Source organism: Pocillopora verrucosa, chromosome 13, assembly GCF_036669915.1.
Source record: "Pocillopora verrucosa isolate sample1 chromosome 13, ASM3666991v2, whole genome shotgun sequence".
Lineage (NCBI taxonomy): Eukaryota > Metazoa > Cnidaria > Anthozoa > Scleractinia > Pocilloporidae > Pocillopora > Pocillopora verrucosa.
Window position 1 is genome coordinate 14,112,224 of NC_089324.1, and position 16,910 is coordinate 14,129,133.

Below are 16,910 nucleotides of genomic sequence, written 5' to 3' on the forward strand. Positions count from 1 at the left end.
TGAATTTACAAATTGAGTGCACTTGGAATTCCAAGGCACGTAATTCCAAATTTGCGCCACTGTGCGCAAAATTGGCAAAAAATAGCATAAAAATGTAAAGAAGAGGTCATGAGAGAGAGGCTAAGCTGATATTAAAACATTCTTTTTGACACGGTTTTGACTACAATGTAGAAATTGAATTTACTTTGGTGGATGCTCAAACTTCTGAAGCACCTTATGCTCATTTCAATCTGGTTTTGCCAGTTTACAATCCTGTTTTCTTGTGATAAGCTTTTATTTCAATCAAAGCAAGGATGATATACAATTGATCAAAATATTATCGAGTGTCGAAGTAAATGTTTTCTTGCATTGGTTTTGTTTTATATCCCTATGTGATTGGTCAAAATAGCTCACACCACTCCTTCGACAAATTAGATCCAAGTTTGTAACAAATCGTGACGTGTTCTCTTGCATCTCCATGCGCATGATCAGTGGCGTTTCCTTGTTAATAATGTTAGCTTTTAAAATTGTTTCCACTTTATTTGATATCTCCGTACGTTCTTATATGACATCCGCGGTCTTGGTTTTACGACAAATGGTCGGAGTGCCGTCAATTGCAATACTCCAGTAACCTTATCTGAAGTATTTGTTCTCTTGGACCGCCGCCATGACGGAAACACGCGCGTGAGACGTGACTTCACCACCGATCTATAATCGCGTGTTTCCTCGCGCGTGTATCGCGTTGTTCAGGTCTCTGTGAGAATCTGGATACAGAGTGAGTCAGTGTTTTCAATATTTAAAAAGCCAGATTTTTAACAGACCAAACAACACTTTAGTCAAACAAAATGTTTCTCCGAGTAGTCTAGATAGACTACACATCAAAGAGAGGAAAATAAACGGGCTGTTTCGATCAACAGATACCCCAATTGCATGCGTCATTGCATACATCAGAGAAGTCTCAGAAAATTAAACCCAGTTTTGTGGAATTGATGTCCTCCTAAACCCACACTTTCTCCTGTCGTTTCAAAGGCCTGTTCGCTGCCAAAACAGGGTCACCTTTTTGTGAAGGTGATCACAAAAAGAGTTGATGGTCTCGATATTTTAAAGAAAATTCCTGTTGCTTAAACCTCTGACAAGAATTCGGCGTTTTCAAATTGTTTTACCTTTTCACACACACGTGTTAAAAGTCTGAAAAGAAATGGGTAGAGCAGGATAATGGACTCTTAAATAAACCGGACATGCGGAATGATGATATTTCATCAAGACTGTTTACTTTTTCCTTATCTCACGCATTAATTACTATGTTTCGTTTTTGATTAATGTCAGTGTAATTGGAATTTTTTTCATTAGCTCCCTTACTTAATATCGATAAGGTTTCGAAACGAGTTGGAAATTAATTTCACTGAAAACCGAAAGGTTTTGGACTCGTTCAGTGTAATATACCTGATTTCATTTCAATCGGTTTGATACGCGGGCTTATAAAAACCTGTAAATTTCGCTCGGTTAAACTCTCGTCTTCCGCAACGCTACAAGTTTCTCGAGTCATTTCTCGAACCACCGAGAAAAAACAAAAAGGAAAAGAAAGTAAGTTCAAAAACGAAAGGTATACAACCAATTCAAAATGACACTGATGATATCTGAGCGTAAACTTTTGTAAAGGTTGCTAATGGCATTACTGTAGTCCATTACTTGATTTCGTAATGTTTGTAGAAAAGAATTGTTGACCTGTTTGAATTTTTTAATCAAATTGAATGTACCTTCCTCTGAAACGGAAACACGCAGAGCCAATCATCCAGACTTTATTGTTACACCGTGTACTCGAGCTCGAGAAGACAAAACAAACAGGATGATACAACGTGTTTGCACATTGGATATAGCACTTTTGTGGTCATAACGAAGCATATTTTGCTCCAAATCCGTACCGCATCAACTCGTTTTTTAAACCTGCTGGAATTTTTCTAAGGTACGTGCGCGGATCTAAGTGAATTCTATATTATATTCTATAGCTCGCTAGTTACCCAAGGCTGTTATTCCGGTTGTATTCGACGGCTGGCAAACTTGAGTCAGGTACAAGAGGTAGAAGACCTAAAGGGGAAATCACAAAGATCTTGCCGGTGAGTCAACGGGGGCAAGCACTGCTTTGAAGAGTTCTTTTCTCTGCCTGTACAACTGTCCTCCACAGGATTATCAGGTTTAAATGCGGTCCGCTGTAAAATTGCGTCCCGTGAGTTCAGGCCAGTGTTGTTCATTTTGGATCCAACTTCCGGTACACTGATGTTTGTTTTTTTTTTCAATAAACAGTAATAATAATTAGCTTCGAAAATTGAAATCATCAACCAGGAATATATATCTCAATATACCAGGAAGTTATATCGATCAAATGATAATTTTGGAAGTGAAATGTCTATAATTAACCTTGAGAAGCATTTGGCACGGGTACAACTGTTTCTTCAGACGCACCGCACCGCACGAACTTGTCAAGCGTTGTTGTACTGGGTCTTGACCCAAAATAATCGCAAAATCAGCCTAAATAGATGGCAAAATGGCTTGGAGAATCTGTCGTACGAAGATATGTACTTAGATATGAAATTATTTTGAATAACAACGTCCAAGCATACCGCATAAACTAAAGTCATAGACATAACAGAAACGTGGGTATTATAAAAGTTTACGGATGTTATGTTTAGCGTCGTTGTTAGAGGTTCGTGATTAATTATGGAAGTTGTTTCAGGTCACGTAGCCTATGCTGCACTGCTTTGCGTCTTGAAGCCCAAAAGATGTACAACATCCTGAAAAAATGGTCTTCTTTATGGTGACATAAAGCACTGCAACTGGGACTGACGTGACGTGACGAAGCAAAATCACTGGCAATCTGCCATACACTTCGTGAACTTTTAATTATAAGTGCCTTAGATAACAAATGCACTCTTGTACGAACAAGAACAAAGCTGAAAATTCATGATTATTTACAATTGAGAACTGAATTGAGAGGCGGGAGGAACGGACAGAAAGTTGGCGTAGAATGCTTTTCCTCTTTTAGAGTTCTACACCCGATTTATTTTAAGACCCAACCAACAGCCCTCTCGTGAAAAATAGATTATCTGAAACTGAAAATTCTCCAATTACTTCGGCTCACTTAAACAATCACCAGGGTGAGGAAGCTTTGGCCGCTTTGCACAACATTTGATCTGATAATTAAATTTCCCGATGTGAATAAAAACGGCTTTTTTGGGAAAAAAAAGCCTCATCAAAATAGGTGGAATATATGATCTATAGATTGAACTAAAACAGGTCCTTAAAGACCTCTGTGGCTATAAATTCTTTTTACCAAGTTGAAGAAAGCATTTCAGGGAACCCCCCCTTCATATCTATCGCCCCCCCCCCCCCCCCCCCCCCCCCCCCCCCATAACGTTCCTTAACACTCTTCGTTGTTTGAACTAGCATGTTGGCACGTTTTATCCAGTGAGTTTCGGTATGGCAAATGTTAAGGATCAGGGTCAAATTCTCATCAAATCTTTTCCGCACGAGATTATAGTATTAATGAAATTACAAATTACAACCAGCTCATTATAATGTACCTACAGAGAAAAAAAAAGGCGTATACTGCGGTTTCCTGAAACAACGTGTCGACAATGATTATTTTAATTTGGCCGTGAGGAGGAGGGGGGAATCCATTTCAGTGCGCGTACGGTCCGCAGGTGATCGTCTGGTATAAGACGTTGATTGACATGTGATCGAAATCTTCTCGTGACTAAAAAACGATCAAGTTTCCTCCCCTATCGAAAACACAGGATGTATTGACGACGAATGCTGTAAGCGCTGTCATATTTCTTATTTCCTTGCAGCATATATATTGCACAGTTTTAAACTAGCTCCAGTCTGTGGCCTCAGTGCAAGATGCTTGTTGTAATTTTGACCGTTTTGACTCTGGTTCAGTTTGGAGAAGGGAAAAAATGTCCTGCCGAATGCACATGCTTTACGGTGGCGCGCAAAATGGAAGTAACATGCTTCAAGATGAGGTCTTTCCCATCCATGGACAGTTTCCCGGAAAATACAAGTACACTGTAAGTGGAAAACTTTTTTTCTATTTTTGTTTCTCATTATGGAGATTTAAACTTAACCTCGCTCTTCCTTCGTTTAGGGGAATTGGCCTTTTTTCGTTGTTGAATATGTACGAATAAACGTCATTCATTTCGTATGTAGGTGATGTGTTGTTTTGCACCGAATCTGACCTTCCTCGTGGCATTTCGCAATAGTTCGCTAGTGAGCTGTAGAAAATATTTTTGAAATATCCTTTATCATTGAAAGTAGCTTGCTGAGCGGAAGTTTGCCTTTTCAAATTCTAATTTCAGACCCTAGTCGTGTTGCGGAACTCTCTTTTATTATTTCGTAACATTGTTTGCTGCCGTAGGACGTAATTCCTTTGTCACGATAATTATTATCGTTTTGAGAAATACATGGACTTTTTAAGAGACTTTTGCACTCGATTGCACAATATGGATGCTTTTTTTGTGCGAGTTGTACGTATTCTTGGTAGAAAATCGGTTTCAGCGCATCGATTGAGGTCTCAATTCTACTAATGTCATGGTTATAATTATCAATGGCCGTGGAATCCTATAATCACCCTACTTTAGCGCGATCCCGCGTTCGGGTCAGGTTACAGAATGTCGAAGACACGTTGCAGTAGATTCCATACTCGTGAACCAGTAATTGCAGCAAATAAAGTCAATCCCGCGGAGATTTTTACGTCACAGCTTTGCTAAGTAACTCTCGATTGCTCTTACTGTTTAGCTTCTTCTGTAAAACTGCTTATCCGAAAAACTATGGGTACAAGGTAATTTTAACCACGAGTTCTTTGCAAACATGTGTTATGCAAATAGTTAATGGAATGTTAATTTCTTCACTTAGACTATATGTCAACAGAAGTAACATCGCTTTCACAATAATCTTTTTTTCGCCTCAATTACTGTTGATTTTTAATTATCTCGTAATTCCTACTTCCGGCCCCTTAATGAAGTGTTCCATCGCTGCATAATCTTTCATATCTCCCTCAAAGGTAGATGGATAGATGTATCGAAGAAATCTGCTGGCAAGCGTTTAAAATTCCCCTCTCGCTGCCCTACAAGCGTTTTTTGCCTGTTACTAGCTCACCCGTTTCAGCGATATTAGTGTCGTTTCTGTTTTGCGTTTTTCTTTGTCCATGACACGTGTCAACTTGAGAAGGGAATTTTATGGAAACCATTTGAAAGGCAGGTGAAATTGACTAAATAGTTTGTTGGCTTTTTATCTGTACCTTCCTTTTTCAGCTTTGGATCAAAAGTTTAAGAAGCCACATTTGTTTATTTTCGCCTAAAAAGATGTCAGAGCTTGTTTTATTATCTTCTTTCACATAATCTCAAGTGGATGTTTTGAAATGACTTAATATTTTAATAAATTTTGGTAGGATGAGGTTTCGTGACTTGGACAACGTCGAGGTGCTCCTTGAAATACGGGAATTTGGCACGAACTTGCGACACGAAAACAAGTTTAGTTAAACACTCCGATTGAAAAACGTGGGCAATATTTTTAACATGATCCATTGTTTTCTCTTGAGGCGAGCTCTGACCCCTCAACAACAAGAAAACACTTCTATTTGGAAAACAGCTTTGTTATTTTTGTCTGAAGTTTCAAGCTCTAAGCTTAAATTTACACCTTTTACTACTTCTTAGGAAGTGCGGGTCTTTAGCTGGTATTTCTTACCACCCACGTAGAGTTCATTAATAAATTCAAGCTTTGAATTTTAATTAATGTGACTAATCCTTTGAATGGCGAGCTTGCCTTGGGTCTAAATAATTTTTAAGGTTTTCTCGCACCAGAGTTTCTGCATTACTGCCTAATTGAATCGTTGACTGAAACTGTAAATGTTGTAAATGTTGTAAATGGATCACTGACGCCGACAATCTTCTGCTCGCTTTCTTGATTAAACTACATTCTACCAGTTTCGAGAAGGGGACAAACTGCTGTGCCATCTTTTTTTTCTTTTCCATAATTGCACACGGCTGATAAAAATTCTCAATTACTATTTTGCAGAGAACAAACAAATTTCGATCATTGGATTTAATTTGTCCTAAATTGCTTGTGAAAGAAAAAAAATTGTATAAACACTTTTTTTATCTCAAGCGCGGAGTTAAGTAGATCGCGCGCTGATCGTCCAAAAAACGTTGTTCTTTTGCAACGATGAAAGGAAAGATAAAGCAGGTTTCCACGATGCTCCCTCTCGCCTCTGAAAGACATTGCAAATCGCCCCCTCTCCATATAAACACACAAAACTGCTGCTCTCACAAAATTTTTTGTTACAAGAATGTTTTCCATAAGAAAGGGAATAACTTCTTTCTTTTAATTTCTTGAATTTATTATCGAGAATTTTTTTCCATTTTCTCTTTCTCCTTGTCGTAATCTTGCCTCTTTTTGCCTCTTTTGACCATACGCGAGATGGAAATCTTGAAAAGGAAGCAACTTTTTTCATGCTATTTGCAAGAGTTGACATGTTTTTCACTGAAGTGTTGCCCTAATGTGGAAACAACAAAGGAATAATCGCTTACTGCATAATTTAAGACTTCTTCTCAGTATGAAGTGCTGTCTTTGTTTTCAAGCCTTCTGCTACATGTAGTTAATTTTGTTTCAGGTAAGCGCACAGTATGCCAAAGAATAAAGGCATTTTCAACTGGTATTCAATATAGAGGAAATTTCTCCACGAATTCTGCTATAATTCTCATTAGCCTGACAAAAATGTTTTGTGAAGTGGGGTCTTCGTGAGGATACATTATTAATTCGAGTTGTTATTGTGACTGTAGACCCTGTCACGGGTATTTAGCGAAGCTTGCGTAACGAAAAAATCGTCCAGTTCAAGATAACAGTAACTCCCGAGCTAAAAATTTTTCGTATGACACAGCATGATCAGGTGGTGGTACAGAAAATAAATAGGGAATAGTACATGGGCGCGCGTAGATTTAAATTTCTTTTCAAATTGATCACGAGAAAAGAAATTCCGTATCTACTATGTATTCTTTTGTTTATTATATAAACACTATAGGCCTTTAATAACGGGGAAAGTCGGTCAAATGGCGCAAAAGGCGGGTGGCGTGTCAGCAGCTCATTGGCAATATCGAACACGTAAAAAAAATGTCGTAATTTTAAACGTGAGTTGACATGGTTTTTCTCAGGGCTGGAAATCCTTGTAAAACACCGCAGGAAGTACTTAATAGTAAAACACCATCAGGGAATTTTACCCTGTCAGATCACGGGAGTAAAAAGGATAATTTTTTGTTTTTTTACAAATGCATTCTCTTTTTTGTCAACGGTACTCCATTTTATGTGTTAAACCATTGTTTTTACGTTGTTCTTTTTGTAGGAATATATATGACTCCTCGTTCTCAAACATACCCGAAGGCGAGCTGAATAAATTGAAGAACCTATCATTCATGTAAGTGTATATTATCTTCCATACTTTTTTTCCAGTTTTTTATTCTTTTTACCAGCATCGGTAGCTGGTATCCTCTGTACAATTCCTTATAGCAAACTACCCTTAAGTAGACTTAGAAGAATAACTTTTTAATCATCTCAAGATGGCGGTGTTAAGGAAATTTAGCTAAATGAAAGTGAAACACCATGACAATTTGATATCATCAGCTGATATTATTATTATTATTATTATTATTATTATTATTTAATTATCAGTCGATAATTAACAACTATTACCTGTAGTGTAGGAGGCTAGTGGTTGATATTTCCATCTCTAGGCACCGACACTGAGGTGAATGGTTTTTTTTAGTATACAATAAAACAGTGAGACAAAATAGCACAAAAAGATGATTTTAACTCATTTTTTCCTGCAACAATTACAAAATTTTTCGTACGCAAATCCCGTGCGTCTTATTCGGAGGTAAATAGCGAAGGATATTAGAAGAAGGATCAGCCAATCAGCGCGCACCTTCAACGCTATTAGACACTAATGGAAATTGGCCACCAGCTCCGCATCTCGGTAAATACCCACCACTTCTCACTTGCACTCCGGTGAAAAATTGTTAGTTTTTAACATTAAATCGTTGAAAATTCAAACTGGAACTGAAAATGTCCTCCTTTTTCATCCTCAGACGCTTGAACAACAACATGATTACTCACATACAAGATGGAGCCTTTGATGGCCTTAGAGATCTTTTCGAAATGTAAGTATGAAATCCATTTGTTGAAACATGCATTTGCATTAAATTAACTTTTTTTCGTTATTTAGTTGAAGGAGAAAAGTCGCTGACCGGTTTTTTTTTTATGTTTGATGTTTTGTCTCTTAGAAACCTGGATCACAACAAACTGGAGACCTTTCCTATTTTCAAAACCAGGTCACCGTTGAAGAGGCTGTAAGTAAAGATATCTGTCAATAGATGTGAACGGTAGATGAACGTGAATAAACTCGCATCTCGACTGGCATGTCTACCTTTCATGGCAGCTCTATGAACAAACAAGTTCGTCTCTTCTTCTTTAACGCCTGCAAAACTATGAAGAAATACTTTCACTGAATTTGACGCATGGTTTGAAAGTTGATAAATACCACTGGTAGAATATCACCACCCAGGAACAAAATTGGTCATGTAAAAAATTTAAACTGATCAGGCGTCAGCGAAAAAATCTTATGGATTTTAGCAGTTTTTAATAAAATTTTCTTGTGCTGCTTGAGATTACGGAAATCCGCAGCTTTTACCTCGAGAGTTTCTCAAGCTTTCATAATTCTTTACGGTAGCCAAGTTACATTATTAACTCAGTTGATAAAACCGAATTATCTTGTCATCTTGTCATACCCTCTCTCCCTTCCCCCCCTCCCCCCTCCCCCCTCCCCCCACCGACGCAGTTTAACTATTAGGTGGGTTTACTATTCGTTCAATTCCTCACACCAATCTCTAACCATTGTCTTAAAATAAATTGTTCCAAATTTTTTTTTCTCCAGTTATCTCAACCACAATAACATCAAAGCATTGTCGGAAGTGTCTCTAAACAATCTACCGGAGCTGACCCGATTGTAAGTACAGACTCTGCAGACCTGCTTCATAGATGGCGGGCTTAACTGCTATGCTTCTGTATCCGTATAAATTAGCCTTTCTGGCCGCGAAAACATTTTGAAATGAGTTCCAAAATCATTCCACTCGGATTTATAGCCCAAGCGTGAAGCGTGCGGGCCATAAATTCGAGCGGAAAAAACGAAGTTAGTAAGATATTCATTTTAACTCTAGGTTCAAGTAGATGGGAAAGATTTCAGTTAAAAGAGACTTTTTAATTTAGCGGGCCGCGCAGTGCATTATGGCCCGTTGAATTGACCAATCACAACGCACGTACTAACCGAAAGATGTAGTAAGCGGTAAATTATCATTCCCGCCATCATGAAAGAGGTCTTTCCATTCTCTTTTATCTCACCGAGAGATTCATTCGCAGTTTCGACATCATCTAGCAACTAACGTTATCGCTAGTCTCTCGATATTGGTTGCTAGTTCACGGCTCATTCTTCCCCAGTATTTTGTCAGTTCTACAGTACCATTTAAACTCAGACATTGTGAGAACGAGATGTCTTTTCAAGATTATAACGCTATGATTCCAGGACAAAGAATATTCTTATCCCTTTTTTTTATGAAAGCAATTCGTGTTCATCAGTTGGAAAATGATGTTTTTTCGTAAAAATTCCATCATTTTTATTTGCAGAAGATTAGACGAGACAAGCATCACAGAGATACCTGCGTTTATATTCAGTAACAACAAAAAGCTAGAAAATTTGTAAGTAGATTCGCTCGTTTATTTTCCGTCAATTACTCCGAGTTACTCTTAGTTAAACAAATTGCAAAAGTCTTTTGAATTTGAACCCGATTGGTGGAGGCGTCAGCCTGTAAACCAATCATAGAACTTGCAAAGGAGCAGAAGAAGATCCAAACAAAGTAGCAGTCGAGCCGGGACTCTGAACACCTGCTCCAATTTTTTCTTTTTCAAGGTCATAAAATTGAGTTTAACAATACACTTGTGAGGCACGAATCCTGCATTTTCAGGATAGCCATATTAAGAACTGAAGCCACAAAAAAAATTAACTTCAGCTGAACTAATGCTTTTTGTATTTTCATTTCAGGACTATACAGAACTCACCTTTGAAAATAATTGACGACGATGCATTTAAAGGTTCAAACCTCCAAGAACTGTAAGTATCTAATTTAATGAGGTCAATACTCGTTGAAATTGTAAAAACAATTACCTAATTCGGAAATTAGGCAATTAACGAGAAACACTCTGATATGCAAGCACTGCCAATCTCTCTGTAATCTATACAAGAACTAAAACGCCCTGGAAAACGTCCGTCATCAAATTTTTGAAGCAAGTTTAGTTCAAATTTAGAGTTGGTAACAAATATTTTTCGTATGACACAGTCGCACCCAGCTCAGAGTTGAAAATTCTGGAAGATCCTATCCTAAAAGCAATAAAACTGTTTTGGGAAGTAGTTAAAACGACAAGGGTATTACGAAGATATGAGCATTTTTCGAAAAGCTCTTTTGAAAAGTATCTTTAGATCCTTGTCGACAAATTTAAAAAAGTCACAAAAAAAGTTTCGTCGTATTTTGTAGCAGTGACCCTACTAGTCTCGCAGATCTCTTACTTCGACAGCCTTATGCACTACCCGAGACGTCTCGCAAGGTTTATCTTACCTGCAAAACATGACAATGTGATCGGAAACATTGATCTTATTTTATGAGTCCAAAGAAAAAGGGTAGAAGGCAAATATGGCAGTGACCAGAATCCATTTTATTTTGTGTTTAAGTCCTCTTGCTGCACCCGGGTTTCCTTCCCTCTGTAGAAACCTATATCTCAAGCAATGATGGCGAGGTTTAACTCATTCAAAAGGCGGACGTGATTATTATTGTTCTAAGTGCTCGCAAATAAACCTTCTTGACCTCTTTTTTCAATTATTTTTGAACATTTTGTCGAGGCTTGAAAAGGAAAATTTACTTGAATACAAACGAAAAGCAGTTAGGCTAGCAATTTACGACAGAGGTATATGAGTAAAGACACGTTCATTATTTTCATCAATTTCCTTACCATGTTTTCCAGGTTCTTACAAGGTACAAAAATCACATCGCTACCTGCAACAGGACTTGATCAATTAAAGAAATTACACCTGGAGAATGTTGAAGATTTCTGGTCGATTCCAGCCGGTCTGAAAAGCATCACAGAGGTGTATTTGAGTAAATACAACTCTTTTTTGTGTTGTGCCTTCGATCTGGGTACATACCAGCGTAATGTGGGACGACAAATTAGCGATGAGTGGTGGACCTCCTCACCTAAACATTTTACATCAGCTGCTTACAAAAGCACAGCGACGGAACCCACGACAAATACTGATGAATCCTCTACGTTAACGTCTGTTGCGTCAGGATCTTTTAGATCTACAACATACACGCCAACTCACAGCCCGAGCCAACACCGAAATTCGTCGACCACTCCTTTTGACCCATGGGGAAGAAGAAAACGTCGTGACTGGGGAGGATGGGAGACACAAGCCCCCACGGCTAACCATACAAATGGTAGTTATACCTCACAGATAACTACGTCTGGTTCCAGCGGCGGGGGTTTGGTTCCTCCCCACGATGGTTTTCTACCCGTAACAGCTTCTCTTCGTCCCACACTCCATCATGAAAACACTACAAACAGAAGTGTAATAACAGAACCACCCCTTTCAACTGTGACTTGCTTGCCCGAAAGAGACGCATACCACCCATGTGAGGATATAATGGGAGCAAAATGGCTTACTGTGGTGTCTTTCATGGTAGGAAGTGTGGCACTAATTGCAAATCTTGTCGTCGTCGTTGTCATGCTCTCAAGTGATCGTCGTTTGAACGTTCACCGTTTTCTAATGTGCAACATGGCCTTTGCGGACTTTTGTTTGGGCCTCTACATCTTTCTGCTCGTGTGCGTGTCGCTGAACACTTCAGGTGATTATTACAACTATGTCAGGACCTGGCAGTACGGCGCTGGCTGTCACATCGCGGGCTTCCTTGCTGTGTTCTCCACAGAGCTGTCGGTGTACACTCTAACAGTCATCACCATCGAACGATTTTTTGCCATCGTGTACGCCATGGAAGTGAATACTCGACTTTCACTCCGCAAAGCAGTTAAAGTTATGATTGCAGGATGGGTTCTTGCTCTTCTCCTCGCCATTTTCCCTCTTGCTGGTGTAAACAGCTATAGTAGTGTGGCAATTTGCCTACCCTTTGACTCCCACACGAAAGGAGACTTGGCCTACGTGGGTATCGTATTAGTACTAAATTTTGGGACTTTCTTGGTCATCGCGGGATTGTACGCGAAAATGTTTCAAGTCGTGGTAGGACCCGGTCCAGTTGATGGGGCCCCACAGAGGAATGATGCAAAAGTTGCCAAGCGGATGGCTTTGCTTGTTTTTACCGACTTTGTTTGCTGGACCCCCATTGCATTGCTGGGCCTTATAGCAGCTTTTGGCTCACCTCTTATCGGAGTGGAGGATTCAAAGTTTCTCCTCGTGTTCTTCTTTCCACTCAATAGCCTATGCAATCCATTTTTGTACGCTTTTTTCACGAAAGCGTTCAAGCGCGAGTTCTTTGCCCTTCTGAGTCGCTTTGGGTTCTGCCACACGCGGGCTTTACATTACAAAGGGACGCTGTCGTCGCTTATCTACTCCCGGTCACGCACCAAGCGCTCCACAATAGCTGAAGATGACACGAGATCGAAGCGAATCTCACAAGTATCCGCTATTTCAGGTACTGAGATCAAAACAGGAATTGTTTTCTTTAACGGCAACTGCAATGTTTACCAAAATGGCCATCCTCAAGATAGCTCACCGGAGTGCATTCCCATGAAAGGTGTTCACAACCAGGGCTTCGGCGATGTATCACCAGAGAACCCCGGCAACGATGACGTTTTTTTCAATCCTATGGCTGGAGCAACACCGACGGCTGACACGTCTCCGAGATCTCCTTCGCAGAGATCGCCCGCCGATTTGGAATCTCCTGATTGGTCAAATCGTAGCACGCCCCAAATTTCTCGAGCTCCAAGTGTCGGTAGCTTTCATGCAGTCGAGGGACAGCTGACGGAGAAGAGAATCAAAAAACAGTCCGTTTCGTTCAAGGATATCCCGAAAATAGACCTTCAAAGCTCAACTGAAACACTGTAATAGCAAATGAAACCATCGGTGTAACATGACGGACATGACAGGATACTCTTTGCAGGCACTGAATGTCATTGGTGATTGTTTAAAGTGAAATTAGTTGGTTGTTCTTCTTAGACGTGTCGACCTCCATATAACCAACCAGCTGTTGTTCAAGAAGTAGGAGGCATTTGTTCACCCTCTGTGGCGTACCAACAAAATAAGCCCCCTTACAAAAACTCGCTGTGGTGAAATTATGTGATAAAGCTAGAGGAAAGAACTTCACATCCAGAAAAGAACTTCGCATGAAACTGAATTTGATGAAGAAGTCAATTCCAATTGACAGAAATTTAACCATCCAAGATTATGTGAAAAGCATACTTGAGAACGGTGACTGCGCTGTTCAGTTCCCAGCCATTTTGAGGAAGGCGTGATCGTAGTTTCAAACCTCAAGTAAACATTTGATAAATTATTTGTATAAATATGTCGACTATATTAATCGAACTAAATCTTTAACATATTGAAAAATTTTGTTGGATTACCGAAGACATCGTCAAAGACCTTTCTCAAGAACTGGCGCCCGAAATTTCGATTCATGATTCAGAAAAGTATACTCATGAAAGTAAAATAGTTAAAATGGTAACTACTAGCAAATTAAAATTTATAGAACACAGAGGGGAGAACTTAAATCCGGAAGATCCACTAACGTTATATTCAGATAGTCTCTCGAACGAATGATGTCTCCACCAGGCCTTTACGTCCAAACGAAGTTATATTTTTCCAGCTGCTCTGAACGTTTTGTTACAGGAAAGTATTAAGGATTACGACGGAAATCAACGATGCTTACGTGGTGTTGGTTTACACAGCTTTTTTTGTTGTTGTTTTATTTAGCCGCCATTTCTTGAGAAGGGTCAATGAATAGAACATAAATAATAATAATATAAAAAATCTAATTGCACTTTTGAAATTTTGTTGATTTCACGTGTATTACGGGCAGTCGCTCTGACTGAAACGTTTTTGCCCAGTTCCTATGGTTCCCAGACCTTCACGGACACATCGGTGGGTGGCACGCTGAGGAACTTAACAATATCTTCATATAAGTAAAAAGAAAATGGGGAAAAAAAAGAGCTGAGCGCAGTCCTCGCTCGGCCTTTCTAGAGTCTGCTAGTGGTCTCATTATGATGTAATAATACGATACAACTCACATTGAGGTAAAAAGTTTAACGACTGCGTTAATGATGTTAAAAATGTATGGCCTTGGTCATATTCTGTTATGAATACAATATGTATAAGGAAATGAAGCTCCAGGGTGTGAGCCTGATTTAATGTATAAAAGATGATGTTATGTGTTCTCCAAATGTTTCCTAAAGACCGAACTTCTTGCGAACACACGAGCGCTGGAAACACACGAGCGTAAGGACGAGAGCATTGAGCAGTTTTTCAGTTAACCCTATAACTCTAAAGATCTGATTGTTAATTCTCCCCTCTAGCTGCCACAGGTTTACTTCCAAATTAGTCACGAGAATTTGGTGTTTGATCAAGATAACTATTACCTGATAAGTTTGAGTATACTTACTCATTTTTTAGCGAAGAAATGGCTTCTGTCGTAGTGTTGTCTTCTTTAGGTGAATTAGCACTCAATATTTCTTAGTTATTATTATTATTATTTTTTTTTTTTGAGAGAGAGAGAGAGAGAGAGGGATTTGCACGAAGGGCGTGGACATTGATTGCGAGGACAGTGAGGGGGGAGGGCAAGGAAAGAAGAATTGCCCGTGCCCTCCCCACCCCACTTACACTTAATCAAACGCGGCAGACTCAACTAAGGGCCTGTTTAAGTGGAGGTGGGAGAACCCAGGTAGGTGAGGTAACCCGCCTAGCCGTGGTCAAAAAATAAAATGAGTTTACATGCAATCTTACAACCCCAGGGTGCTGGGGTGAGGTTTCTTGAGGTTGTTGTTGCGCTTGGTCGCATGGTCGATTAACAACGCTAAATATTCCGAAATGTGGATATTTTACACTCCTTGTGTGTCCGTTGCGGTTTCTTGTGATTTCTGCCATGAGACGGCTAGAAAATGTACAAAGTTTTAAAACATGCACGTTTCGCTTTTGAGCTTTTTGCCATGAACGCGATCCCGGTTAGGCGGGTTACCTCACCTTGACACGTTTACATGGCAAATTGTCACCCCGGCTGACAGGGATACCCTACCTGGCAGACCGGGCAACCCGCCTAGGCGGGTCACCCCATCTATCGTGTAAACGTGATCAAAATAAAATAAGAAATTATATGGACAGGCGGGTTACCTCACCTACCTGGGGTCCCCCACCTCCATGTAAACAGGCCCTAACTAGCTCTTCCTTTTTCATAAGCCTCCATCGCAATCTTTTTTTTCTTAAATGGTACGCAGCGTTATTAGATTTTGCACACTTTCACTTGACCCAGGCCCTAAAAAAACCCCGATAATTGCTTAAAGAGTAATTGAGAAACTCCAAACCTTATTTTAACCATGACGGTAAGGTAAGTTTTCATGCAATGGAGAATGTTTACCTCATTACCGCCAGCACCGCTCTTTTTCGCAAAACATATCCATTTACTTGTCTTTTTTTTTTTTTTTTTTTTTTTTTTCTGCATACCCTGCAGCATCAATTTTGCAGCCTTTCTCAAGGAATTAATAGCATTCTCTCTTGGCTGGAATAATTAAGGTGTATTTTTTTCTTTTTCGTTCCTTTATATTTCTCGTCACCAAGGATCCTGCATTCTTAAATAGTTAGCTGAGCGTGCAAACAAAACCCCGTGCTGAATATATGACGTATTAGCCGGCTAGTGGCTGGTGTTGTTAATGAATATTCATCAGAAATGGTAGAATTTTCAACAAACCACGCTTTCCACAGGAAAGGGAAGATGTGCTTAACCTGTTGGAGATAAAGTTGGACTCTGGAAGAACGAAGGTGAAATAACGGTAAAGAAGAGCAACGGAAAACTGTCTTATTGCACTCTGACAGAAGGTGAGCAATCATTTCGAAGATACTGTCTTGAACTCTTTGTGAGAAAGCTTAGCTAGTCGCAACAACTCAGTCAAACAAGTCAACACGTGTCAAATGTTTTATACAAGTAGCTCTTCAAATTTAAGTTCGAATCACCGAAGATGTCGGCCTCTGCAGAAGCAGAACCTATGGCTGTAAACATTTTAACTAAAAAGTCTTTACCATCTAATGTTTGGACGCTAAGATATAGGATCTTTTTGTGCTAGATTTATTCGCGAGGTCATTAACGCGGCCACGTGAACTTTTCAAGACCTCTCTAAAGGCCTATTTACACGGCACGACTTTGTCGCATGCGACAAGCTTACGACAGGCCTACGACATGACTTAAGAGTCGTAAGCGAGTTGTAGGTTTGATTTACACGAAACAATTCGTGTCGTAAGCCTGTCGTAAGCTTGTCGCATGCGACAAAGTCGTACCGTGTAAATAGGCCCTAATGAATCCGTCCCCTAAAGTTTTCAAAGAGCAGTCCTCATTTCTATTCTTCATGAAGATTAAAAATAGTAAGCACTCCACTGAACACTTAAACATTCTAAATTTCAGAAGGAGGATTGTTGTCAGAAGGATGGAAAGATAAAGAATGTTGCCAAGAGGACACAGTGGAATCACTGGCTATAAGAGGATACTGCCTCGAAGATAAGAACTTTGAAATATTGTGTTACAGTAGCAAAAATGGTGGCTGCTTATAAATATCTAGTTTTAGTGAAAACG

The 16,910-nt window shown here is 39.5% G+C and overlaps 1 protein-coding gene across 1 annotated transcript; it reads left to right on the forward strand.

Annotated features, from left to right (window-relative positions):
* Window positions 1-3,610: 3,610 nt before the first annotated feature.
* Window positions 3,611-14,460, forward strand: LOC131770838 (probable glycoprotein hormone G-protein coupled receptor). Its single transcript, XM_059086568.2, has 8 exons — window positions 3,611-4,043; window positions 7,370-7,441; window positions 8,112-8,183; window positions 8,307-8,372; window positions 8,957-9,028; window positions 9,703-9,774; window positions 10,118-10,186; window positions 11,092-14,460. Exons 1-8 carry the CDS (start codon window positions 3,877-3,879, stop codon window positions 13,184-13,186), a joined length of 2,685 nt encoding a protein of 894 aa, XP_058942551.2. The 5' UTR covers window positions 3,611-3,876; the 3' UTR covers window positions 13,187-14,460.
* The last annotated feature ends 2,450 nt before the right edge of the window (window positions 14,461-16,910 follow it).

Bases quoted from the DNA above. Each gene is read 5' to 3' on its own strand.
- LOC131770838 (XM_059086568.2), top strand. From the start codon at position 3,877: ATGCTTGTTGTAATTTTGACCGTTTTGACTCTGGTTCAGTTTGGAGAA. The intron at 4,044-7,369 runs GTAAGTGGAAAA...TTCTTTTTGTAG, and splicing joins CCGGAAAATACAAGTACACT to GAATATATATGACTCCTCGT. The intron at 8,373-8,956 runs GTAAGTAAAGAT...TTTTTTCTCCAG, and splicing joins AGGTCACCGTTGAAGAGGCT to TTATCTCAACCACAATAACA.